Raw genomic sequence first — 27,824 nt, 5'->3', positions numbered from 1 at the left:
TTACGTCACGCGCCCGTGCCTGAGCGACGTCCGGTTCGAGCAATGGGTTACCGCGGGCCGACGCGGCTCTGCTGGGTGGGACTTCCTTCGCGGCCGCTGGGCGGAGGTGAGCGCGCCATGGAGGCGGCCTAGGCGCGGCTCTCGGCTCCTGGCGCCGGGCCCTGTGCCGGCCCCGCAGGTGAGGTGGGCCGCGGGGCGAGGAGAACGGCCGCCGCGTCCTCCGGCTCCTCCCCACCGCGCGGCGCCCCGGCTTAGCGGTCGTTCTGTGCGGCGCTTGGCCCGCCGCTCGTTGCGCAGCGCATATTCGCTTCCGCCTCGCGGCGTCGTTGCGGCTCCGGGCGGCGCCTCGCGCTCTGGCGGAGCGCTTCGTGCCGCGGGCCGCGCGGTGGAGGAAGGCCGGGCGGGGCCCGAGCTCTGTGCGGGTCGGTCCCGGGCGCGGGGCCGTGCCGCAGCGCTGAGGTGAGGCGGCGGGGCGGGGCGCTGGCCGCGGGCGAGCGAGGTGGGGAGGAGCGGTGCTGCGGCGGCCGGAGCTGGGCGCGGAGGGCTCCCTGGGCGGCAGGTTTGGGTCCTGTCAGCTGCACGGGGTGGGGTAGGGGAGGTCGGTGAAGATGGGCTGCCGTCAGGATGCAGAACGCCACGGCGCGGGGGTATCCGAGATACGCGTGAGAGCTGCGATGGCGTTTCCGTACCTGCAGCTCGCGCTGTGCTCTGGGATTTTGGAAGTCCCGCACTGCTGCGTTCGGACGGGGCGGAGCGGCCTGCTGGAAACGCCGTCCAGCGCTGGGTTTCTGACGGGAGAGGCTTCTGCTGCGTTCGCTTTGGGCGTTGTAGTTCTCTGCGGCACTGAAGTGGAATTTCAGGCTATGAAATGCAGATGTGAAAATCAAGTTTTTTTTTTTTTTTTTTTTTTTTTTGATGAATGGCTAAAACAACTATTACCTTGAGAACTGAAGCGCAAGCGTAACTGTATGCACAGGGGATTGCGCTTTGCTTTTATTGTGAAAAAAAATTTGAGTTGACTGAAATATACGTTTCTGAACATTTGTTATTTACACTTGCTTAGAAGGGCTCGATTTGAGAATAGTCACCAGGAGCTCCAAATGTTCTGTCTGCTCCGTGTCCCGTGCCAGATCATTTCTTGATGCTCTCTGATCCAGACTTACTCCCAAGCCTTGTCCGTGCTGGCAGTCGTGACACGGTGCTTTCCACAGAGTGCAAGGACGCTGGAAGAGCATTTTCCCCTCAGGTTACGCGTTCTGAGCTGGGAGTCAGCTTACTGGTGTTGAAAGATGGCGTTTGTATCACAGTGAGATCCTCATCTTAAAGTGAGAAGCGATATCGTGCTCTCCGCTTCCGTGAAAAGTTTAATCAGAAATATATTATTTATTGTAAAGTCGAGAACACTGCTTCTGCCTTATGTCCGTGGGAAAGGCCTTGGCTGATGTATTTGAAGTTCATGTAGTTCCTTCATACTGCCCTCAGCACATTCTCCTCCCCACTCCTGACCTGACGGTCCTGTTCCATGGGGTGGAGGTGTGCAGCTCCCCAGGCTCTGTGTGTTTTGCAAGTTCTGGAATGCAAAGTGGGTAGCAGTCACAAACTCCCACAGTTACATAATGAGAACCCTGTCGGTAGTCTAGAAAAACACATGTAAGCGCTCAAGATTAATGAACGCAGGTGAAGTTGAACTTCATTTGTGTAGTCTACAGCATACACCTGTATTTCTGCATGCTGTAAGTTGCCTTACTCAAGTAAAGAGCATAGTCTACAAACGAGCCGTGGAATTTCCTGAAGCACAGGGCTTTTTGGCATGTGTTTGAGGCAGTAATTCTTGGACCCAGAAGAGTATGCGTGTAACTGTTCGGTGAAGGAGGCTATACATGCTTGTTGTTAGCATGAATAACTTGGTTTCTGGTATTTTCTGACTAGATGCTGTTTTAGTGCTTTCTGTGTGTTGTAAGGTATATGCTGAATTTGTGGCAGTGTTTGTAATACTGTGATAGTTTCAAGTGTCTGGTCGCTTCCGTCATTAAAAAGTTACCATTTTTGGGGTGGTTGCCCTTTTAACCTTCCAGTTTCACAGATGTCCTTGTTGTTAGGGATGACAAATTGGAGAAACTGGGAAAGTGTAATTTAGCAATAAAAATTCATGAATTTCGTAATTCATGACAAGTTCCTGTGACTGTAACTTCTGTTCTTGTACCCAGCTGGAAGTCACACGAAGCATCGTGTGTCTGAATGACCACGCCAGAGTCATAAGTGTTTTTAAAAATAACAGCTGCTCCTTTCCTTCCACTAACACATTAATTCTAATTATCTTCGTGTTACTGTCAGTTTAAGTCCAAACTAGCTGCAGGATTTGCTTTCACTTATGTTGAGTACGTCAGCAGGTGAGAGAACTTTCTGCTTAACAAACCTGCAAAGGGTAGGGCAGAAGGGCAGGACTGTGTAGGTGCTCCTGCACTGGTTCTAAGGGAATGTAGCAGCTTTGCCTTGGGTTTCTTGTTTGAGTCAACAAGGTCTTGATGTTCAGAATGAAATAGCTTCAGTTCTGGATGCCTCACTTTGGAGGCTTTCAGTGCTGATATAAACAATTTGAGAACTCGGTTAAGTTCAATCATTTGTGGAGTAATTGAAATTCTGCTTATAAAAGAAGTGAGAGGAGATCTAGATGTTCTGATGATGATATAGTTAAGCACATACAGTCCACTTTTAAAACTTGCGTCTGAGTTTTTATTGTAATTGTTGGATCCAGTGTATTTGCTGTTCTGTGTAAGGTTTTTATCGCTGCTTTCATTTGATGTCATTTTGAAGAATTTCTTAGCATTACGCCAGAAGAACTGCCAGAGGGACAGACTGCAGACCAAGCAATCCCTTTAAATTCAGCACTGGGAGGTTAGATTTCATGCTGAACGTGGCACTTAATGGTTGCTTGTAGTGTGCTCTTCAGTAGGAGGGCTGCCGGATCATGTGTTTTTTGTTGTATGAGGTGGAATCTTAAATGCTAGATTTTTTTTTGCTTGATTGCATTTAAGCGTGAGTCTTTGTAAGGGGGATAAGGTATTGTGTACTTCTATCTTCTTAAGAGATTGCCTGCATTTAATCGTGCTATAGCTCAATCCAAAGAATAATCTCAAGTTCCTCAGTAGATGATTAATCATTGTCTCTTTAAAGACTCGGTTATGGCTGTAGCAATAATACAAGAAGTTGCCAGGGGGAGCAAGGGTCCTGATCTTTGGTGTCAGGTTGTGCTTTTGCAGGGAAGGGCATCGAGAAGAGGTATGTTCTTCCCTCCTGCTTCTAACTACCAGTGGCTGTCCGCATTGTCATGGGGCTATGGCTGAGGTCAGGTTTTCTGGGAGGCAGTGATGATCAGACAGTGCCCTCCTGTCTTACTGCAGTACAGGTTGGTGGGGGGAGGATGAGGGAGGGAGGTCGTTCTCCATTGCTCTTCCTTATACTAAAGAGGTTTGTTTTGGTTAGGATGGTCCTCTTTGAAGAAAAATGAAAAAAAAAAATTAAGCCTTAAAATATGTTGGCCCCTTCTTCTAGTAGCTTTGCTTGGAATAAACTTCCTGAGGGAGCTGTGTCACTTTTGAAGGCTGTATCCAGCAGATGGTGTCGGTGCTCCGGTTGGGTCGCAGCGTGGGATCGGCTGTGCCGCTGAACCGCGTTGGGGCAGGCGGGGTGCAGGAGGGAGCAGCAGTTGTTGTCTCTGGCGTTCTGTAGACAGCAGCGTTGCTGTTCAATGATCCAGGTTACAGCACAGTTAAAACAAGTTATCTTGTAATCCAAGTCTAGGGAACGTCTCTCAAGTCAAAATACTCACATAAAATGCTTGTATAGGTTAGCTTTTATTGAAGCAGAGCGTGTATCACTAACGCTTGGGTGAAATTGTCCATAGATGATGAGTTCTATTTTGCCAAGTGAAAGCTGAGAAAGTATGATGTGTAGCAAAGTCATAAAGTAAGTAAAGAGGCAGAGAAACCAAACATTGGTTTAATTATATATAATATACAAAATATATACAAATATATATACAGAAGTCACACGCATGGTGACACGCATGGCGACACGCATTGTCAGTAACCCAGCCTTTGTTTTGGGAGCACTGCACATGAAGGAAGCCTCTTGCATCCAGCTCCCAGAGATGGGGCAGGAGCGCGGGCAGCTGGCAGCGTTCTCACCTAGGCTCTGCTTTCTCCCCTCTGGCTCTCTGTGCTCCTGTCAGCTGGCCGATCCTGAAGTTCAGCTTGCATTTCTCAACAGCATACGTTAAAGCTGTCTCAAACCCCCACATAACTGCATGCTATGGGAAAAGCATAGAACGGTAGGAATCTTTGAAGCAAAAAGTATGAAAAGGTGCATAAGAATGTGTAAAGTCAAGGACTGGGACGTGAGGAAGTACTCCCTGTATGGCCAGTAGCGTACCTTCCGTTTGCCCACGTGCCCTTTTGTGTGTAAATAACTGCATAGTTTGATCGCAGTCGTGCTTTTTTCCACCCCATTAACCCTATTTCATTAAGTACAGGGGGGGCAGTGTGCACTAAAGTGCTGCAGTCGGTTACAGAGGACTGAAACCTCCTCCTCTCCTTTGCCCTGCTGCCTAGTTTTTGGGAGCTTGGCTTTCCAGTGTAGCGAGCAGAATTTTTAGGTTACTGTGAATGCACCTCATACAATCACCTCTTGATATTACAGACTGGAAAAGCAGCAGTGGATTACCGGCCTGCAGTCCCGAGCATTTCAGATGAAAGCTTTGCAGAGACACCATTTCTCACTGCGTGTAAACAGATTTGTCACACGCTGCAGCTTTGTTCCACGTTACACACGTTTGTGTTTTTGCAAGGCCAACAGGATGAAGTCAGGATTTCAGCAGGGAAGCAAGTGTCATTGCTCGTCCAGGAAAGCATTTCAGGCCTTGTATTTTTAATATTTTTTGGGAAAATCATATTTGTATGGCAAGGCAAAATACCAGAATGATGGTTTTCTTTCCCCTTACCGCTTCTTCTTGCTCTTTTTTTCTTTTCCTCTTTGACTACTGATAAATCAGCAGTTCGAAAGAACTGTTTCTATTAGCAAACACGTGCTCCTGCTTCCGAAGAGATAAACTGTTCATTTTGCTGCCAGTTTACTGAAAATGTATTAACAAAGCAATGTTAATTTCCTTTTAATACCGTGAGTTGTTGATAAGCATACAAGAATACTTTAAAGAGTATTTGTCTTTATTTTTTAAAGGTCTCAGAAATGCTCACGCTTTACAGGAGGCTGAATCAAGTGAATTCTTGGTTACCATCCAGCTCACGCGTCACGTTATGCAGTCGCGTGTTTCCCTGGAGTTCATAGAACGTGCCGCTGGCTGATACCTACTGAAATTACACTGCTCTTGCAAGTCTGTGTTTAGAATAAGTGGTTTCAGTAGAATTACTTCAGGCACTGAAGAAAGTTGGATGGCTTGGGTTTGTGTTAGAATTGAATATTAAAGTTCAGAATGTCTAAGGGTGACTAGCAACTTGGGAGCGCTCGTTTCTTTGTACCGCTCGCGTTGCCATTTGTTGCCTGAAGCTTTCTGAAGTGCTATTACTGTAACGTTTGTTTTATGCAGGCTATCCTATTGGGTTACGTGTTCTTGGGAAATGGGATTTTTTCTCTCTCTAAAATAATCATATAAATTAAAAAATATCTCTCAAAAGTAAATACAGAATAACTTCTTGCTCTTTTAGAGGATACGTTTTAGCTGACCAATAGAGCTCAGTGAAGTGACAGTGGAAAGTATTTGCTACAAGCCTTGACTTCTTTTTTTTCCCTTGTTTTACAGATATTAAAATATGCTGTTGTCAATAGGAATGCTGATGTTGTCTGCCACTCAGATATACACTATTTTGACGGTTCAGTTATTTGCTTTCCTGAATCTTTTACCGGTGGAGGCAGATATTTTAGCGGTAAGTGCAAGAATATTTTTCTACACAGATGAAATCTCCATAGAACTGAATCATTTTCTAAAATAGCCTGTTAATGAATATGTGCAGTAAATTTTATAACGGGTCGTTTGGAACAGAGTTGCCTTAAGGCTTTAGTTCAATACCAAAATAAACTGTACATTTTCAAATGATGTGTGCTCAGATACCCGCAGTGAAAGCACTTCATTCCTTCAGAGTCATTGAAGAACTTCCAATCTGAGTGTGTATTCTATGGCATGTTATAAATCTGTTAAAAAATTCTGTGATAATTTGGTTTAGATAGCAAGTTATGTTTTGATGGTGGATGCCATTTTGTAGGGTAACTCTATCCAAATAAAGTAAATAAAATATTCTGCCCATGGCTAGCATTATTTATGTCTGTGCTGGAGGCTTTGTCAGCAAAGCTTTTGTGTATGCTGCACCCACATATTTATGTATTTTAAAGAATGATATTAAGAATACTATTCTTCAGGTTTTAAATAGTGTTTGTGTTGTTTGTGATGTAAGGCTGGTCAATGAACTTACACTCAGTGGCAAAGGATGCTCGTGGGCTACTCATTGCCAATGTTATGTATTTTGTACTGTTACAGAGGAGGTTATGTATTTGTAGGATAGAAATAATTCAGTCTATTCCACTGAAATAATTCAATCTAAGTGCTGTAATACCTGTGTTCTCTGCTAGTCACAGCGATATCCAAAAAATATGTTAATATCATATCAATTAACTTAGGAGAACGGAGTGAAAATCCTTGAAGCAAGTGTTCAAATAAAAGTACATAAGTTCACAGTAATGTGGGGTTCCTGAGTATTGAATTATGTTATTTGGATCTTGAAATTGTTACTACTCTGTGTTATGTTCTGTAGATGAAGGAATTTAAGAAGCAGTGCGGATAGATAACTGTGCTGTCATGACATTGACATTCTGTAGTGAAATTCTAAACTCGATTTCTTCTGTAGACTTGATCTTTTTCTTCCCTTCTTTCTAACTTAACCCACACTTCCTCTGCTTATAACAGAATTGATTTTTATGCTTACTACTTCCTACCTTAGAAAAAATATTTTGGAAGCTTACTTGAATTTCTTCTGTTTAAGCTTTTGCGTGCACTGTTCTAAAATAATTCAATCTAAAAATGAAGTGGTTTTTATTCTGGGATATTTGGGTAATGACTGCTCTATTTTGAGAATGTCGGTGAAGCAGGGCATGAAGGCATGAAGCAGACACCTGTTAAAACTGTGCTGTTGGAAAAGGAGACAGTAAAATGCCTAAGAGATGTTCAGGAGAAGAGGACGTGTTTGCGCGCTGTCCTGGAATGGAAGGCATACAGATAGCTTAGGATTTTAAAAGACTTCTTGGGTTGATTGCTTGGAGGGTGAAATTCCAGGCAGATCTCTGGGTCTGCCAAGCAAAGAAATTCCTTCTTTGCCGGTTTAGTTTATGTTTATGTTTCTTTGTTCACATGCAGTTGCAGCCTCAACTGAAGGGATGAGTTTGTATAAAGTGCTTGTGTGTATACGTATGAAGCACGTTTGTCTTTTTTTAAATGAGGGATAAAAATGAGTATGTTTTTATCTGACTCTTAGCTTGAATTGGGACTTGCAAGTAATTCAGGGGATAGCGTGCATGGCACGTGCTCAAGAAGAGCACTTTGAAGGTAGTAGGTGAGTGAATGATGAGGGCAGGTTACTGGCACAGAGCTGTGCTGCCTGATTTCAGGATGGAAGATGAGAGGAAAGGTTGTATGGGGCAGACTGAGTACACAAATCAAACGCCTTTCCTTTAAGCTTAGCTCCATTCCTACCTTTTTCCTTTCCATTTTAGTAAAGTCTGTGGAAAGGGAGCTTCTTTGAAATCTTTTCCCTTTGAAAGAATTAAGATATATCATGATATATATATTTTTTTTTTAAATTGGAGTTCCCATGTCTAAATCTTGCCATAGTAAGAAATGCCTTTTCCTGAAATAAGCATGATTCTTTCTTGACTATCATGGGTAACAGCTTTATGGTACAATATACAGTTACTGTAGAATTCACAGCTTTTTCAGGAAGCTATGTTTGTTTATTTATTTTCACTTATATTGAGAAGAAATTTAAGCGTGTGTATGTTCTTCACATTTATTGTCTGGATTCTTCATTGCTAGCCAACTCATACAGCTATGAAAGATGTCACGAGGAAGGAGGAAACAAAGCTTCCACAGATTTAAGGTCATTACAGTATTCCTCTGTTTGGAAATGAAAGCTCATTGTTTGTGAAAGAGAAAACTGGAGAGCTGGTTTTTTTTTTTGTTACTAACCTAAATAGGTAGTAGAAGAGATAACGTTTGGAGAGTACTATCTTTCTACAATAAACCACCTGTTAAAAGCTGTTCTTTTCTGTGTGCAGGTCAATTCAAAGGAAGAAGAAAATCAAGCCTGTAGAGCTTCTTTTCTTCTTTTTTTTTGTTTTAGATTTCTGTTCTGCAAATATGGTGGTATTTGAGTTGTAGATGGAGATTTAATGTACAGGGTTATTACCTACTGAATGATTTCTTGTTTTGAGAACTAAATAAGAAAAGAATGAAGTTGCTATGTGAGTGGAAGACCAGTGGACAAGTAATTTTGTGGCTTCATTGATGTGCTTTCAAAAGGCCCTATCTCTGATAAATATTTTAATCAAAAAAAAATTACAGTGTTGTTTATTTGTATTTACTCTTGTTCATAGAATCATAGAATAGGCTGGGTTGGAAGGGACCCCAAGGATCAAGTTCTGACCTCCTTGTCACAGGGCCACCAACCTCCAGATCTGGTACTAGACCAGGCTGCCCAGGGCCCCATCCAACCTGGCCTTGAACACCTCCAGGGATGGGGCATCCACAGCCCCTCTGGGCAGCCTGTTCCAGCACCTCACCACTCTCTCTGTGAAGAACTTTCCCCGACATCTAATCTAAAACTTTCCTCCTTGAGCTTAAAACCTTTCCCCCTTGCCCTATCACTATCTACTGGAGTAAAAAGTTGATTCCCCTCCTGTTTATAATCCCCTTTTAAATACTGGAAGGCTGCAATGAGGTTTCCTTGCAGCCTTCTCTTCTCCAGGCTGAACAAGCCCAGCTCCCTCAGCCTGCCTTCGTAGGGGAGGTGCTCCAGCCCTCTGATCATCTTTGTGGTTCTCCTCTGGACCCTCTCCAACAGCTCCACATCTTTCCTGTGTTGGGGGCCACAGACCTGGACGCAGTACTCCAGGTGGGGTCTCACGAGGGCAGAGTAGAGAGGGACAATCCCCTCCCTGTCCCTGCTGGCCACCCCTCTGCTGATGGAGCCCAGGATACTATCGGCCTTCTGAGCTGCCAGAGCACGCTGCTGACTCATGTTCAGTTTTTCACCCACCAGGATCCCTAGGTGCTTCTCTGCAGGGCCTCTCAAGGAGTTCGTCTTCCAGTCTGTATTTATAATCTAGGATAACTCCAAGCAAAGTGCGTAACCTTGCACTTTGCTGTGTTGAACCCCATTAGGATCACAGAGGCCCACCTTTCAAGTTTGTCAGGTCCCTCTGGATGCCTTCCCTTCCTTCTAACGTGTCAACTGCCCCACTTAGCTTGGTCTCATCGGCAGACTTGCTGAGGGTGCACTCGGGCCTGTCAGTGATGAAGATGTTGAAGAGCACTAGTCCCAAGACAGACCCCTGGGGGACCCCACTCGTCCCCGTCCTTCACCTGGACATAGTGCCATTCACCACAGCTCTCTGTTGTTGTATATTTTGGTTTTGTTGCAAACCTGAATTTTCTTTAAAATTTATTTCTTGTAGTATAACTTCGAAAATGCAACCCAGACCTTTGACGATCTACCTGCCAGATTCGGCTACAGACTGCCAGCAGAAGGCCTGAAGGTATTTTATGAACAAAAAAAGCACAAACCCACATCCTATTCTGTGTGTCCACTGTAGTTAACGCGTTTCAAATGTAAGATGTGTAGATGAATGAAATTCACAGTAAGGAGATCCCACTCAAGATGGAAGGGAAAGGGACTGTTTATGAGGAAGGTTGAACAAACCTAGGCAATGATGAAAAGACATGTTCTGCTTCTTCTGGATGGCTAAGGTAGTAGATATCCATGCATTCTGATGGCAGTAGTAACTGATGTAAAAACAAACTCACTGTTATCTGTATATAATAAAATAGAGGAGATAGAGGGTAATTATTTTCTGAGGTAAGTTTATGGCTGAGATTTTGTAGCTGATGCTTTTTTCCAAACACTGTCAATTCTAGGAAAATGCATATCCTGCATTTTTGCTGCTTGCCTGATACAAGTGTCTTTGCAGTGATGTGAATCATTTACCTTCTCTAGAATCACATTCTTACAGTCAGCATTGGTAAGGTTGTTCATTTCAGATAAACCTTCTTTTCAGTTCTTCTGTACTTGAAATTATTGTCTTCAAGGTAGGCATTTTAGCTTAGCCATCCAAACAGTTTAATTCTTACACCAAGTTTACCCTTTGTTACTTTTATTTTTTTATTAAATAATTATTATTATTACGGAAGTGGTTACAGAGTCAGTCTCAATGCAGTAACTTGTTTGGCTGTCACTTTTAACAGTGTACAAGTAAATATTTCTGAGTGAGGGGTATTTGTATTTATTTTGTGTAAAAGTTCTAAGCTGTAAAGATATTTATGCACACCATCTTCCCAGTTCCAGTGAAGGGGAATTGCTATGATATGTGCACCTGCAGATGGTGAATAGCAGATGAGGGCAGAGAGCTGCTTGCCATTTCCTTCTGTGTGTGACATGGCAGGCCTTCAAATTTGGCTGTGAGACACTGTTGGTGTTGCAATGCTTGTGAGTTAAAAATTAGGCAAAAATGAAGCTGTTGTAGTCATACAAGTCTGGATTGCTCTTTGACTGCATGGTGTCTTCATGACAGTGAAGAATAAACTAGCGTAAGAATTCACCTAGCAATAAGAAGTAATCTGCAAATGAAGCTTCAACAGGACTTTGTTTTCACGCCTAGTGAGTTTTGTTACGGGGAGAAATGTAGGTGAAGCTGGTATCGTTCACTGACTAAATTGAGAAGCAGAGAGTGATTAAGTGATTTGCCCTAGCAGTGAGCCAATTTAATACATCAAAAATAGCTGTAAGGAGCTTTGACTCTAACCTTTTCAACTGTTAGACCTTAACTAAGGTAGATGTGGTCACCTGTGTAGAAGTAAAAATGAATTCAAGTGCGACACATTCTTATGCATTTTGATAATCATTACAGACTAAATTAAACTACCTTGCACGGGCAGATGGGCTATGATAGCACCCATGGATAGTTGCCTTGCAGACCTGACCTGTGACAATTTGAGTTTGTGTCTACATCCCACAGATTTTTTTTGGAAGTTTGGTCCACAGCTTTCTAAAAATGAATACCCTGTGATATAGTTGTGTTCAAGACCTGACTGCCTTTTTTTTTCCCTCAAATAGAAGGTGATGAGCGAGCTTTATTAAAAGGGAACTTCTATTCATGTGACACTTAAAATACAGTTGATGTGGGGAGTAATGGTTTGCACGGCCAGGTTTGCTCAGACTTGCTGTGTGTGGATAAAATTTTCACGCAGTGTTCATTTCGTTGTCATGGATTTTCTCTTTATACACAGGCTGTGTTAATTCTTCTATGTTTCAGTTTTTTTATTCTGAGTATGTCTTAGGACAGTAGTTCCACAATATTGATGTAGTGTACGCGGTCTTCTTTGTGCGGGATTGTACTGCAAACTCCAAGTTAAGAACTTCAGCTGAAATAAGAGGAAAAACTGTATTTTCTTAACTTTCAATTATTTCAAATTTCAAATTTTTTATAGATACCAAGATTCTGGTAAAATAAACAAGGATGCAGCAGAAATCTCACAGTGGTAGGACTGAGTTGATAGTAAGAATTTGCTTGGCTATTATATGAAAATACTGCTTTCTTTCCTTGTATTTGTCTGAAAACTGTTTCGTTCAGCTGAAGAGACATGAAGCTGACATTATTCTGTTACTGTTTTTCAGGGATTCCTTATAAATTCCAAACCAGAGAATGCCTGTGAGCCTATAGCCCCCCCTCCGCTGAAGGACAACTCGTCCACTGCTTTTATTGTGTTAATTCGAAGGCTTGAGTGCAACTTTGATATCAAGGTAATAGGCATATGTCTATCTTGTGTTGATTTTTCTAAGAATTTACTGGTGCTTAGAAAAATACGTATAGCTAATAGCAGGGTAGATACTGGAGTGAAAGGAGGGGAGAATTTTATTCTCATGCTAACAAAAAAATCTAAGGCAGATAAGGCCTTATGTTATGATTTAGTTGAGATGACCTGTTTGTGAGCCAGCATGTGTGGCAAATAAACATGACTGATGCTGCAGTTCTGTAATATGAAGCAGTATTTACTTTTCTTGCAGTGAAGTCATACAATCACAGAACGGTTGGGTTGGAAGGGACCTTGCAGTCCTGCCTGGCCCCACTCCTTCCATGGCCTGGCTGCCCCCCACCAGCTCCAGGGATGGGGCACTCACAGCTTCCCTGGGCAGCAGTGCCAAGGCCTCGCTGCCCTCTGTGTGAAAAATTTCCTCGTGACATCTGACCTAAATCTTGTCTCTTGATTTAAAACCATTCCGCCTTGTCCTGTCACTGTCAGACAGTGTAAAAAGTCGGTCTTCCTCCTTTGCTGCCTTTTCTTGTGCCAGTAGCCAGGGATCACGGGAGGTTAGGAAATTGATGTGATCTAAAATCTGGAAGCCATTTTAATGTTTTGTTTTTGTTTTTATAGCTGGATCTTCTTGCGGCTCACAGTTAGACCCCATGAACAATTATAGGTCACAGTTGATGGCAGTAAGAGACAGTGCCAGGCAAAAACAGGCACAGATGAACAAGTGGTAGGATGGGAATGATTTCAGTTGGTAGAACAGCTTGATATTGTAAAGTATTTATAATATAAAAAAGATCGACCTCCTTCTGAAGGGGAGTATTTTGTACGTTTTTTTAAAAACACAAAATTAGAATGATTTGTGTTTGGCTAGAGGATAAAGTTTTCTTGAAAAGTAATACGAAATACAGGGCAACAGACTATACGTTAGGAAAAGCAGGGCTGCTCAGTTTGGCTTTGACTTTCATAAAGGAGATCCAAGCATACTGGCTGCTGCGTAATACATTTAGCCAGGTGACGTTGTGTTTAAACACATAAGTTCTCCCCAGGTGGCAGATTCCGGCAGAGGTACAGTCTCACTGCTCATATTATCTATCTTAACATCAAGCTCTGGAATGTCATGTATTTTGTACTTATAACCTTGTCATGATACATATATATGTCTTAGTGGCAAAAGGCATAGCTAATGATGATGTGCCTTCTACATGTTGTTTTTGCCGATCTGATAGCTGCCTCTACATTGATGGGATGGTATTAATGCTGAAGATGTTGTTCATGGAACAGGTCAGAAATCTTGTGGTGGAGTATGCTTTTAATCAGAAAAGCAGGTGCTTGTTCATTTAAAAACAACTTTCTTACTTGATTTCAAGACAGCATTTTGACTCGACCCTCAGCTTTTTCACTGTGGTGTTAAGCGAAGAAAAATCACATCTCTATTGCACAGGATTTTGAGAGATTCTGTTGTTAGTATCATTGCAGTATTGCATTATATGATTCCATACATTTTACAGCATTTAGCTCTGTTATTTATACCAGGAAATGGTGCGCGTGCTGAGATGTGAGCTACGTTACATGCCAGCTCTTTGACTGACATGACACAGATTTTAATAAAAGTTTCAGTTTATTTTCAAGCCCTGTGTCTCCTTATTTATTAAATCTGCAAACAAAGATACATAGCTGTTTCTTGATTTTGTTGAGTATGAATCTTTGCTGGGTCAGAAATGATCTCCTGTTTCTCTCTTCACATCTAGTGATTCCTTACAGGAAAAATCATGTAACAGTAGAATAGTGGTAGTTTGGAAGCAAGTAGAAGCAATTAATAGCCTTTTAGAATTTGTCTTAGTTGTATGCCTGATATTTACTGCTGTTTGTGATGGTGACTGGAACTGGAATGAGCTTGTCAGTAGGGGGAGTACTATGCTTAGAACGCTAGCACAATTACCAAACTTTCTCAAGCTGGTGCTTAATGTCTGGGCTTGGGATCTTGAAATGTGTTGTTGACATCTTGTAGGGATCATTGCATATTTTCTACCTACATATAGAACATTAAGCAGTATAAGATGAAAATTGTGCTACGTGCTTTGTTAGAATGGCCTGGGGTTTTATGTCATTTCAATAAATGATACCTCAATATATTAAAACTCTTTAGGCACAAAGGCCAGCAAATACATTATTAAACATGGCATCATAATATTGGCCAAAATTCCAGCCATGCATTTATGTTTACACCTAAAACTGATTTTTATATATTTTTTTAATGTTGGAATTCCTCAAGGCGTCCGCATTTTCCGATAACATTACTATGCAGATGGCACTCTGAAGAATGTAATTGTTGGGTAGAGTTGGTTGCTATTTTCTTGTACTGGAAAGTCACTATGCAGTAAAAACACTTCCTGAAGCTGTACCATCCTATTAATGTATATTCTGTAAATGAGTTAATTCTTTACTTTTAGTGCACAATTAACGTTTGGTTCTTTGGGACCCCAAGTAATGAGGATAATTTTATTTTGAAGGTGATGCTTATTTTATAAGCAAAAATGAAGTTGCGTTAATGTTTATAGCTTCCTGCAAATATACCTGGTGTATTTTGAAGCACTGTTCTTTCTAACAAATACTTTGTATGGCTTACAGGTTTTAAATGCACAGAGAGCTGGATACAAGGCAGCTATAGTTCACAATGTTGATTCTGATGACCTCATAAGCATGGGATCCAACGACAGTAAGTACAGGTATCACTTCTTCTCTCCTGTTTGAAAATCATTTCACCCACCAGAGTGTACAGTATTACATGAGTATTACGGTTCAAAGTATTATGAGGAGCTGTGACTAAAAAAAAACATAGACCCCAACAAGCAGGCAAAAACATACAAAAACATTAAAAGTAACAACCACCAAAACAACAAATGTTCCTGCATTGAGTGCTTTAAAATGGGAATTGTTAGTGTTAGAACATATGTGTACTTGTGTTTTTTCTGTGGTGTTAGGTCTGTATGTTCTCTCGAGTGTTCATTTTGTTTTCCTTTAATTTATAGTTCAACCGTTCTGAATTAAGTGGTTTAATTTATGAGATAGATTTGTATGATTGATGTGGATAATAGAAAAAACAGCAAACCCAAAAAAACCCCTACACTTTTGGAAAGAACTCAAACTTCAAAATATGGCTATTTATTGTTTAATTAAGCAATATTAAGCCTTATTAATGAGCAAATGGATTCTTATTTTATATGAAATACATATTGCATGTATGAATTTTTCAGTTTTTCCATTCTAAAATTAATTTGGAGATCAGTATGCTGCCTTCCTTCTTGCCTGCCTTCCTTTTTCTCAAGATGCACTGATTCTGGGCATGAAGGAGATGGTCTTTGAATACTGACCAGCTTTCTTGGGCCCCTCTTCCCTCCAGGGCTTTCTCCCATGTCACCCCGCCAAGCAGTTCCCTGAAGAGTTCAAAGTCTGCTCTCCTGAAGTCCAGAGTAGCAAGCTTGCTGTGCACCCTCTTTGATGCCCCTTTGGGGCATCTTGAACTCCCCTGTTTTATGGTCACTGCAACCAAGGCTGCTCTTTAGGTTCACGTTACTCACTAGCCCCTCCTTGCTGGTGAGAACAGGGTCCAGCATGGCAACATTTCTCATGGGTTCCTGTACCACTTGGAAGAGGAAATTATCATCAACGCATTCCAGGAACCTCTTTGATTTCTGGTGCCCTGCTGTGTTGTCCCTCCAACAGATACTGGGGTGGCCGAAGTCTCCCGCAAGGACCATGTTTTGTGAACATGAAGCTGCCCCTATCTGTTTATAGAGGGCTTCATCCACTCAGTCTTCCTGATCGGGTGGCCTGAGGCTGACTGCCACCATGATGTCTCCTTCCTCTGCCTTCCCTTTAACCCTAACCCATATGCTCTCTGTCAGCTCCTCATCTATCCCCCGGTGGAGGTCCATGGACTCCAGCTTGTTGTTGATGTAGAGGGCAACACCCCGTCCCGTTTTCCCCTGCCTGTCTTTCCTAAAGAGTTTAAACTCGTCTATTCCTACGTTCCAGTCATGAGAGCCATCCCACCAAGTCTCACTGATGCCAATGACATCATAGCCCTGTAGGCACATGCACGCCTGCAGCTCTTCTTGTTTCCCATCCTCCTTGCACTGGTGTACAGGCATTTGAGTTGGGCTCCCATTGAGGCTGATTTACCGATTGGAATTCCCTTATCCTGCACCTTAGGTGCTGTCATACTGGCCTGTGATCCAACCCCAGGCCCAGGGCATCCATTATCAGCCTCAAAGTGGGATGATTTGAGGAGCCCCTCCCCTGGCAACTCTAGTTTAAAGCCCTCCTGATTAAACTGGAAAGTTTATTCTGTTTCTGGCTGTTCTGCCTTAACCTTGCTTGGAGTGGCTATAATCAGAACATGGTACTTTATAGTCAAAATGTTGTTTTGGTTTATGGTATGTCTTTTTTTGTCTAAAACACTGTTCTGATTTTCTCTAAGGAGTTTTTTTTATTATGTCCGATTTCTGAAGGTTACTGAACATGCAGCAAGAACATAAATGAGAACACTTTGGTGTTGATTTAGAGGTGCAGATAAATATAAATTGAAGCCTAAGAAAGAAATTTTCTAGAATAGGGACTTTATCTTTTGATACTATTTCATTTGAGTTCCATCCTCTGAGCTTAATCCTTGTTAGTAACTGGAAAAGGGGAGACACTTCTGTTTAGTTTCTTGACACTGAAATAAAGATGTGGAATTTGTTCTGCTTTTGGACCTTTCCAGTGTGAGTGTTCATGGTTAGGGTGAAAAGAAGGAAAGAAAGTGATTAAAATTTACATACCAGATCATAAAATATAAGTTGTGAGAAATTTTGGAAATCAGTGAAACTACGTGATGTGACTCAGTAAGAACTGATGCTCTGGTTAAACATACTCTGATGATGCATCTTTTTGTCAAAATACTTTTTTTTATGCTCCCTTTAAATGCAATTAATCATTTTTATTTCTATACCTGCAGTAAAGCCTGTAAATATTCAGTATGAAAAATAATTCCACTTCTTGTATGACATGAAGATTTAGCATGCGTGTGCATCAGTCTGTGTTATTACATTAAAATGTATCCTCGCGTTGTGAGTGTCATAATGCTTGAGTCTTAACATCTTAAGAGTGCCCATACAGTGTCTATATAATAGCAGCTTTATTTTTGTCCTTTTTATACAGTTGAAATTTTAAAGAAGATTGACATTCCTTCTGTCTTCATTGGGGAAGCATCAGCTAATTCTCTTAAAGAAGAATTTACTTACGAAAAGGGGTAAGTTACCTCATGACTTGATTTGCTGTTGATTGCACTGAAATGTATGCTGACCCTGGTTGTTGTTTTTTTCATTGTATTTATTCTTTAATTCACTGTTTATTATTTCCTAACCTTCCTAGAAACTGTTGTCTTTCTCTCTACAGTGGCCACGTTGTGTTGATCCCAGAGTTCAGTCTTCCTTTGGAGTACTACTTAATCCCTTTTCTAATAATAGTAGGGATCTGCCTTATTCTCATTGTCATATTTATGGTAAGTTCCTTTATTTAGTAACATCTTTTCTCACAAACAGAGTGTCACAGAATTGTCACTTACTGAAGTTAAATTAAGGGATACAGTAAAGAAACAGTGAAAGCTTTGTGTGCCGTATATACCTGTACTGTGGTTACCTGTAATTCTTTATTATTCTTAGTGTGATAAACAGATGGAGTCTTTTGGCAGAGGGAAGTCAGGAGACTTTAGGAGGTTCAGCCTACTGTGTAACTGCTTACAGAGAACTGTCCTCACTGGTACTCTTACCACTGCATAAGCTCTTCCCTTTTCACTCCACAAAGAGCATGCATTCTCATGTACTGAGAATGTGTCCCACTTCACCGACCTTGTGTTGCTTCATTAATGTTAGTCCCACTGTTCCACAGTGCAGGTCTCACACTGTTTTTTCACGCAGGTATGGTAATAAGCCAGCAAGCTCAGAACCTATTACAGTATACAGCATGTATCTTACAACATATACGCTACCTACAGAGGTTCTCAGTTGGGCATGCTGCCAGCAGGAGCACGGAGGTGATTGTCCCCCTGTACTCAGCTCTGGTGAGGCCACACCTCGAGTACCATGTTCAGTGTTGGGCCCCTCGCTACAACAAAGACATCGAGGCCCTCAGTGTGCCCAGAGCAGGGCAGTGAAGCTGTGAGGGGTCAGGAGCTCAAGTGTTAGGAGGAGCAGCTAACAGAACTGGGATTGTTTAGTCTGGAGAAGAGGAGGCTCAGGGGAGACCTTAGGGCTCTGCACAGCTCCCCGAAAGGAGGTTGTGCCAAGGTGGGGGTTGGCCTCATCTCCCATGTAACTGGCAATAGGATGAGAGGGAATGGCCTCAAGTTGTGCTGGGGAGGTTCAGGTTGGATATTGGGAAACATTTCTTCTCCAAAAGAATGGTCAGGTGCTTGAACAGGCTGCCCAGGAGGTGGTGGAGTCACCGTCCCTGGAGGTGTTCAAGAAACACTTAGATGTGGTACTAAGGGACATGGTTTAGTGGGGAAATACTGGTGGCCAGCAGATGGTTGGACTAGATGATCTTGGAGGTCTTTTCCAGCCTTTGTGATTCTATGGTTCTGTGATCTATGCTGATCTCTAACCAAATTATGAGATTATCTTTTCTTTTGATAAAAACCAAATGAGGCATCAGGTGCTCCATAAAAGCTTCTTGAAGTATTTCTGCGCTAGTGTTGTTTGCGCTATCAGTTATGTATTCAGTTGACAATCGTGAGCACATTTGGCAGTCAAAATTGTGGCAGCTCTTAAAAAACCACGGAGAAGTGATCAACTAGAGAACATGTAAAATCCACCAGTGTTTTCACTGACCTTCTGATAATAGCCTTAATTATTCCTCATTATCCCACAGGGCTGATCCAGCTGAAAGGTTGGATCTTTAGAACTGCAGATACTCCACTCACCATGAAAATAGCAGTTTTCTGCATCAGATGCAGTATTAAAAAATGTTTAGAAATTTAAGTGTTTGCATTTAGGGCATGAGTGATTTCTCTGAGCAGAACCCATAGATACAGATTCTCTTAAATTTACCTTTTAAGAGCTTGAATTTTTTTTTTTGCTTACACTGAATTAAAACAATCTTCTATTTAATATGTGATTTTGAAAGTTGTGCTGTCGATACAAATTCTGAATAAATATATAGGGAAGAACTGTTTGTGCAATGCAAAAGGAACATTTCTGTAATATTAACATTCCCTCAGTGTTTCCGTCAGCCACGGTTTAGCCACTTGCCAGTGCATGCCTTGGCTAAGGCCACTTGTTTGTCATATGTGAAAAAGAAAGTCATATTACATGTCACGATTAGAAACTGAATGGAAATGGGGTTAAGGACTACAAAGAAAATGGAAACCATCTTTAGTATGGCTGAAGACAACAAGAATCTGTGGCTCTGTAAACCTCTACCCTGCTCCCCAGACTGCAGTGTAAAAACAGGGCTGATGGACATGGAAATGGTCCTCGATAAGAACTCGTAATAATCTAAAACTGCTGTCTGCAAAACTAGTCAAGCTTGATGAATTGTATTTAGCCCTGAATTATGCCTCTGTGCCACTACACCTCAGTAGGAGATTGCAGCAGTAGCCATTGTTTTATGGAGAGAATCTTATTCTTACTTTCTTCCTTTCTTTTCCAAAAAAAGCTTGTGTATGTTCCATTTCAAGTGCTGTGGTAAGCAAGGCTGTCCTTTAGGTTTGTTTGTCTCCATCCTCCAGACAAGGGAAGAGGTGATTCAGCTTGAGTGTCAGTTCCCTTTTGACAAAGGCGCTTAAGTCAAAACAGTTACTGTTCTTCTGTTGTTTTAAATTACGGTTCCCACTGTCTTCCTTATGTCTGTTTCCAGATCACAAAATTTGTGCAAGACAGACACAGGGCGAGAAGGAATCGACTGAGGAAGGATCAGCTCAAGAAACTTCCCATACACAAATTTAAGAAAGGCAAGTGGATTGTTTTCTGTCTAATCAGAAGGTACAGTTTTAATACAAAAAAAAATCCCTAAGCTGAAGGATTTTGGAGATAATTTTGAGTATGTGAGATGATAATGGTGTTTGGGTGAAAGCACACGCAAAAAGATATCTTGGCCTTGCTCTCACTGAAATCGAGTTCTCACGTTTCCTCAGTAGAAGCAGAGTGGACACCACGTGCACGCTGTGGGTGAGAATATTTCACAGAGCCTGTACAAAAATTCCCCAAATTTTCCTTGTTGCTCTCTCATTAACAGTGGCGACAGCAGTCAGTCAGTGTGGTTCGTTATACCTGTAATGTATCTGGAATTGGAGAAATACTAATGGTATGTAAGCTGCCTGACGTTACAGACACTGTAAAAGCAAAGCTATCTTGTGGGTACAAATTACCTGCTTTTCCAGAGGAGCATTCCTTTCATTCAGTCACAATACTTCTGCAAGGGCAAGAGTGATTCTAAGTGAATGCCAAAGTATTTGTTATTGTGATTCTTTTTAATAATTATTTGCGTGCAAGATATCTCAGTGAGATGAGAAACAGATCCATAACAAGCTTTATTTATTAATGAAATTTAAAAAATGTCCCGAGTCATTCTCTATTGCAGTCTGTTGGCTTTTAGAGTAGAAAAAATATGTATTGTTTTTTAAATGTTATCATCTTACCATCCAGTTGTTTGTTCGTAAAAGATGTTACAACCTATTAGAAGAAAAGCTGGAAAGAGTACTTAAATGATTCCTACGTAACATGTCAAGAGGGATTTGCTGAGGCATCAGTGCCACGTTAGAGGATGTGCTTGGATTCAAGGATAGAACTGCTTACCATTCTGTGCCCTTGATAAAGCCAGCCTGCATTATTAATAACACTGCTGTCAGTTTGTGCAAAGCAGATGTTCAGTTTGGGTGGATATAGGTTTCTGTACAATGGTAGTCAGCCTCATTTGGGGGGGGAAAAAAAAACACAAAAACCAACCAAACCCAAAAAAACCCTAAAAAAGGTGATTTTTTTTGCAGGGCTGTCTGAAACTCGCTATAATGATCTACTGCTATGGATTTAAAACTAATTCTGAAAAAAATTACTATGAGCCGATGAATATTGATTTTGCTTTTCTTTTAGTGATTCCCTATGAAATTTAATTGTAATAAAAATTCAAAAAAAAAAAAAGAATACTGTAGAAAAGAAAAACCGAGAAGAAGAGACCCATCAGCATGTGGCTTCAAGAATGTCATTCAATGTGTTTGTCAGCTTATCATGTGCATATGTACAGTGTAATAACTATCTCAGGATTACATGACTAAGTAGCAAGTGCACGAAAATAACTTATTTGTTGTTTTCCTTATTCTTCTTCCTCTTTCTTTTCGCTGAATCTTATACAATATGAATTGTTTGGAGCTCAGTTTAGTCATAAAGCAAACCTGGCTTTGAATATCCAGGTAATCATTGCATTCGGTGACTTTGCAAAATGGAACAAAAAGCTTTTACATTTTTGTACTTGAAGAGTTTCTGCACCCAGCCTATAATACTCAGGGCAGTTTTGCACAGAAGGGTGTCAGCTCAGTTTGCATAGCACCGTGGGCATTTTCAGGCACCACAATACCAGAAGGACGTAAAGAGTCCAAATGAGGGCTGCAAAAATGGGGAAGGGTCTGGAGGGCAAGGCTTCTGAGGACAGGCTGAGGTCCCTCAGCCTGTTCAGCCCAGAGAAAAGGATGCTCCACAGTGGCCTCGAGCTGCCAGAGCTGACGGAGCATTCGCACGCTGCTCTCAGACACAGGGTTTGTATTGTGGTGCTGTGTGGAGTCGGGAGCTGGGCTCCGTGTGGGCCCCTTCCAGTTCAGGGTGTTGTGATTCTGTGTTAATATTGAGGGAAGTGGTTAAGCTGGGTCCTAAAACAGCCTAGAAGAAGTGTTTAGAAAGTTTCTGTAGCACTGTTGTTCTCTCAAATGATCGTTACTCGTCTATTGTAAATTATTTAGTGTTAAATTATTTAGCGTTTGAAAGTTAGCTGCTTATGAAAGCTCTCCTGACTTTAGTACGTGTTGCTAATTTCATGTGATAGTTACATTACTTGGTCCATGTAACATAGTCATAGATAGATCCTACTCAGAAAAACGTGCTTTGGCAGATTGACAAATTCACGTGTTCTGTGGACAGCAGAGTACAGTAGGTACCCATTAGGTACCAGATAGGTATCCTAAACATCCATGTTTTGTGAAAATATACTTAGTTTGTTCATGTGCTGGAAGGAAACAGATATTTGCCAAAATTAAAAAAAAGGTCTGCACTGAATCACTTTTACAAAATGGCAAACGTTTGCCCCTCTTTGGAAAGAAAGACATTTGCCCTTCTTACTGATCAGCTCTATTGAGATGAGCTTGGAACTGAACTTCTGAATAATGGTGTTAGAAATGACTGTGGCAGGTGAATTAAGAGCTGCACGTGCAGTTGAGTTTTGCCCTCAAAGCTACTGTCAGAGAAGATTCGAGGCAATTTCACTGAAAGCTGATAGATGTTACACCCTGTGGCTCTATAAAGCTCTTTGTGTGGGATTTTGGAGTTGCTACATCCACAAGACTTAAGGGAGCTGTTTAGTTAAGTGTTTTAAGTATGAAGTACGAGCTTAACTTTGGGCAGTCAGCTTTGTAATGCTTTGTGTGTGACAAGTAATGGGTTGTAAAAATAAACGTGTTTTTAAGCAGACATATTTAAGTATCATGGCTGTTGTATTTTTGTGTCCGTGTAGATTGATAGATGCAGAAATGGAGGAAATAGTGGTAAATAGTAGTATCTGAATGGAGTTTAAAAATCTGTTCCAGAGTAATTACAGTTCTGCAGTATTCCTAAACTGATTTATTTTTTTTTTCCTGCAAATGGGATTATAACTGGTCTAATTACTGTTCATTACTGACCCATTTGCCTGATTGCACAGTACAGTGTAGGTTTAATAAAGAAAACAAGTCATAAGGTCTGCCCGAGTCGTGGCAGATTGCGTTCTGGTGTTGTTCATCAGCACACAACTGTGTGATACGTGTGTGGATGGATAATTGTGTTTCTGAAAAGATTGTATTTATGTACCAAGTAAAAGAGAGTTTTGTTTCGTTTGCAGTTTATTTAAGCACGATAGATAGGTCGCTCCAAAACTAATGCTTCCTATTTATTTCCATGGAAACTACAACAGATTCCTGTTTGATAGAGCAAATTCTCAGCTACAAGACAGAATTTGTCAGCGTAGTCACCACCATTAGCGGTGCATTTTCACCAGTGGTGAACAAGAGCCTGCATGCCGTGCTTGTAAAAATCTGCAGCAGCAGAGGTGACTACCGTTGCTGTCACCTTAGCGTAGTCATGGAGGAGAAACTTGAAAATTAATTTGGAAAGTAGTGATGGAGGCGGTGAGACTCACAGAGAAATTGTACAGGCCTCAGAGTGCTGAAGAGGCCCACTGCTGTGTAGGCTTTGCCTTCCTGCCCCAAGCCAGGATCAGGGTAATGGTGCTAATTAATTTCTGTAATAACCTAGAGCAGTGCAGCAGATGGACTGCAGCTGATGAGCCTGGTGAGTGCAGGTGAGGCAGGTGGGCTGAGAGCCTGATCAAACCTGCTGTGCAGTAAAGGAAGCCTTGTGAAGTTGGGATGAGGTAGGCCTGGCTGCATGCACAAGGCCTTGATGAGAACAAGGGAACGTCTGTTGCAGTTAGCCAAGGTGCTGTCAGGTTGCTGGCCTCTGTGTTTGAGAACTTGAGCATAGGCCTTACTGAGAAAGCAGATGCTTTACCACGGTCATTTTTTCTGAACGTGCATGGTTGCACATATCAAGAATCACATAAGTGTAGGGGTTGGAGGGGACCTCCAGGGGTCATTAAGTCCAACCCCGCTGCTAAAGCAGGTTCTCTACAGTAGGCTGCATTTGGCAGTGAACAAATCTCTGGGGCGTGCTCCGGGATCTTCCAGGCAGTATCTGGGGTATTCATCGTTTCAGCAGAGTGGGTTGTAAATTGTTGGTGCCTCTCCTTGCTACAAAGTGTGTACCAGGTAACGTGGATGCAGGCGCGCCAGCACCACGTGTGGAGCAGATGACTGCACTTGTGACAGGATGTACAAACATGCATTGGATCACCTGATCCTGGACCTAGCCTGTCCCTCAACCAAATATGTGTTAGTCAAGTGATAAGAGAGCTTGCAGCTAGCTCTGTTTGCTGGCACGTACTTATGGTCGTGTGACAGGGAGGACGCAATGGGACGGTGGGCTGAGCCAGCCTGACTTCTTTTTGGCACCCCGTGGTTTGGGCATCTCAGTGTGGGCCATTCTCATGGCAGTGCAGCCCTGGCACGTTGCTGCTGGGGAAAAGGCTGTGCAGTTCTGGACTGTGTTAGTACAGATCATCTGTCTGAAGTGCTTATGGCTTAGTAGCAGCATTGGATACATGCAGGTGGAATAACTTCTGCTGAAGTTTCTGGCTCTAGCAGCTGTACTAGGGTACCTCCACCAGGTATGTGGGACTTCATTTCAAAGCTAAGGAGAGTGATAATAACATCAGCACTGGTGAGGCTGAACAAATGGCCTTGGAGGTGAAGAAGAGACTGGAACATCTCTCCTGTGAGAAAGGCTGAGACTAGGACTGCTCAGCCCAGAGAAGAGCTCAGGAGAATCTCACCAGTGTGTGTAAACACACGAAGGGATTGTGCAGGAAGGTAGAAACAGCTCTTCTTGGTTGTGCCCAGGACAGGACAAGTAGTATGTCTAAATACTGAATTTGAATATTCAAGGACACACACGTTAGGAAGAGAATGTTGACGTTGACATTTAGTGTGTTTTACAGCTTGGTTTGCAACTAATTTATCTGTGAAAGAGACATAAACTGCTGTAAATGCAAGCTTTAGAGGGCCAGCATCTTCCAGGAAAATGGAAAGGATTTGGACTGATGAAAGACCATACTGTAAAATCCTTTACAGGGGAAAAAAAATTGCTAAAAATTGCTTATAGTCTGGTCATATCATATGCCACAACACTACATAATGTCAGTAGTGCCAGTAATGTATCTTACACTTGAGGTTCAAATTGCACAATGATGTAAACTTTCTCCTATAACTAATAACTATATAATAACTGCCATTCTTTTATTTATTTTGCTTTATTTTTGCTCAGTGACCTTGGTTATTTTTCAGTAAAAGTTTTCTGAATAACTTATTAGTACCTCTGTGGGGAAATGAATCCTATATTTAAATCATTTCATCTTTCTTTTAATAAGAATGATTGACTATTAAAGAGAGAACACTTCCCTCAATTGAAAATATTTTTATTTACCTGGAGGGAAAGTGAATGAGCTATAGTCCTAATAAGGAAAAAGATATAGCAAATTAACAATATAGCATCAGAGAACCTGCCCCTTGCAAGGACAGGAACATTAATGAAACGGAAAGAGAACCCATGTGCACATTTGAAAAGTTCTGTTGCAAATCTTTTGAAGTTAAATGGATTCTCATATGTGCTGTAGGAGATGAATATGATGTGTGTGCCATTTGTCTGGATGAATATGAGGACGGAGACAAGCTCAGAATCCTTCCGTGTTCTCATGGTAAGCAGCTGCACCTCAGGTTTGGTGTTCACATTAAAATAGCAATCTAAAACACCATGTCAGGAGATCTAGATGTATAATGTTATTTATTTCTTTATTTTGCCTGAGCACATGCAAACTGGGAAAAGAGCAAACTTTTTATTTTTCAAAAGGAAAAAAGGCTAACTCTGCCACTCTGCATTTTTCTCTGGATGCGCGTATAAAAAAAATTCTGGGCTTGACACTGTCCCCTAAATGTCAGTGTTGAATAGGGAAGCACATCCCGGAGTTCCCATTTAGGTACACTAAAGCAGGCTTTCACTTGCTCCAAGACAATTAAACCATATAGCTTTAGCTGACTGCTGGCGACAGAGAATCTGAATGAGTGGACATAGTCTGTCCTGAAGCCATGTAGAGCACTGCCTTGGCCGCACTTGGAACTCAGCGGTGATGATTTTACCAAATGTGGCCCATTGCAGGACCACCGTCAGATCCATTCGGTAGAGGAAAGGAGTATTTACCGAGCTGGTTAGCCCCTAGATCCTCCTCTGTTTGGTGTTCTGTGCATAGGATGGGCAGTCCAACTGCCAGTGAACTTTGGAGTGAAATTCTCAGTTTTGAGTGTAATATTCCAGTTTTACTTAATCTGCTAGATTTCTGTTTCTGTTAAATTGTCCTTTGTACTTAGATAATAATGTACTTGTGTTTTGTTTTCTAACAGCGTATCACTGCAAGTGTGTGGACCCATGGCTGACAAAAACAAAAAAAACGTGTCCTGTTTGTAAGCAGAAAGTGGTCCCTTCTCAGGGGGACTCTGACTCTGAAACAGACAGTAGTCAAGAAGAAAATGAAGTATCTGAAAATACCCCCTTGCTTAGACCATTAGCCTCAGCTAGCACTCAGTCCTTTGGGGCTCTGTCAGAGTCGCATTCCCACCAGAACATGACCGAGTCCTCCGAGTATGAGGAAGATGACAATGACAATATTGATAGCAGCGATGCAGAAAATGGAGTACACGAAGAAAGTGTGGTAGTTCAGCTCCAGCCCAATGATGAAAGGGATTACGGAGTGACAAATACCGTTTGAGACTACTCCTGGCGAAAAGTGAATGAATAAAAGAGTTCTTGAGGTTACACAACACAAACATTTACGTAGGTAATATATTTTAATTTGTAATCCATCTGGTTTCTTCAGTAGGAGCGGTTTATGTAGTTGTACTATGGTTTGTTTAATCATTACAGATAGATTTCTTTTTGATTCAGGTATTCAGTCGCACCTTCTGTCTTCTCAAGACAGTTTAACTGGACTCCACAGTGCTAATGAATAATGTTAATAGCTTATATCGATAGAAATCTCACACAGGCTACTTTAAACATTGGTATCTGCTGAAATGGGATGTAGATGGAAATGATGTTGTAGCTGCAGCTGGGTCGTGCTGACAGCAGTGTTTATTGTGTGTATGGTATGTGTTTACCCCTTCAGCCCAACAAAGAAATCTGTTTGCATGTTTGTGTAGAGTTCTCCTCAAAATTGTCACCGCTATCAGAAACAAAACGTAGAACAGATTCTGTATGCTGGTGTGTCAAAAGAAAGCAGAAGAGATTCCGCTTCTGTCTCAAAGCAGTGATTCCAAATCATCCTTTGAAGGTTGCCACAATAGCTGAGTGTAAGCTGTCCTGTTGAGCAGTTCCTAGGATAAAGACACTTAGGATATATGTTTAGTTTTAAGTAGGTCACAAATTAAGATCCATCGTTAACACGTTAATTTAGCTTTGTTTGCTACTGCGACTATGGTCTGGCTTTCAGTGATGATGTGGGAGCTGGGGGAGGGGGTGACTAAAACAGAGAAGGTTTTGTTCCACATAGAATTTTAGGTAAGTATTCTATTGATCTTCAACTCATATACCTCTTACTGAAGAGCGTTTTATGCTACGTTAGTCTGATAAACCGTGTATATAGACAAATTGTTCTTTACAAATACCCGATTAACAGAACTCCGTACTTACCAGTGTATCATGACAAAAGTAAATTATATATAATACCTCTGTACCTATGTAGAGAGTAACAAAACACCTATAATCCAAATGCAGAGTTTTTTTTTTATATGGCCTCGAATAAGGAAAGCTTGAAAGAATGTTAATAAACATGTTTTCCACTTTAAGTATCAAAA

The 27,824-nt window shown here is 41.6% G+C and overlaps 1 protein-coding gene and 1 long non-coding RNA gene across 4 annotated transcripts; both read left to right on the top strand.

Annotated features, from left to right (window-relative positions):
* On the top strand, nucleotides 11-27,824 carry RNF13 (ring finger protein 13). 3 transcript variants are annotated; one of them, XM_021393776.1, is made up of 10 exons: nucleotides 11-106; nucleotides 5,816-5,939; nucleotides 9,736-9,816; nucleotides 11,952-12,077; nucleotides 14,717-14,804; nucleotides 17,288-17,378; nucleotides 17,525-17,630; nucleotides 19,985-20,078; nucleotides 25,595-25,675; nucleotides 26,376-27,824. In XM_021393776.1, the coding sequence occupies exons 2-10, from the start codon at nucleotides 5,826-5,828 to the stop codon at nucleotides 26,738-26,740; spliced, it is 1,146 nt and encodes a 381-aa protein (XP_021249451.1). In that variant the 5' UTR covers nucleotides 11-106; nucleotides 5,816-5,825; the 3' UTR covers nucleotides 26,741-27,824. The 3 variants fall into 3 exon arrangements, with proteins under 3 accessions (XP_021249451.1, XP_021249450.1, XP_021249452.1); XM_021393775.1 differs by having other exon boundaries at nucleotides 42-178; XM_021393777.1 differs by lacking the exon at nucleotides 11-106 and adding an exon at nucleotides 1,658-1,733.
* On the top strand, nucleotides 20,085-21,320 carry LOC110397468. Its single transcript, XR_002437797.1, has 2 exons — nucleotides 20,085-20,431; nucleotides 21,114-21,320. It is a non-coding gene; the product is annotated as an uncharacterized LOC110397468 (long non-coding RNA).

The sequence above is a fragment of the Numida meleagris genome, chromosome 4 (assembly GCF_002078875.1).
Source record: "Numida meleagris isolate 19003 breed g44 Domestic line chromosome 4, NumMel1.0, whole genome shotgun sequence".
Taxonomy (NCBI): Eukaryota; Metazoa; Chordata; class Aves; order Galliformes; family Numididae; genus Numida; species Numida meleagris.
Note: the sequence above shows the minus strand (reverse complement) of the source record. Positions and strands in the feature narration are given on the sequence as shown.

What these genes read in the sequence shown, in the direction of transcription:
- RNF13 (XM_021393776.1), top strand. Translation starts at nt 5,826, where the DNA reads ATGCTGTTGTCAATAGGAATGCTGATGTTGTCTGCCACTCAGATATAC. An exon ending in TGCCAGCAGAAGGCCTGAAG is followed by an intron (nt 9,817 to 11,951) that starts GTATTTTATGAA and finishes ACTGTTTTTCAG; the next exon opens with GGATTCCTTATAAATTCCAA. An exon ending in AATCCTTCCGTGTTCTCATG is followed by an intron (nt 25,676 to 26,375) that starts GTAAGCAGCTGC and finishes GTTTTCTAACAG; the next exon opens with CGTATCACTGCAAGTGTGTG.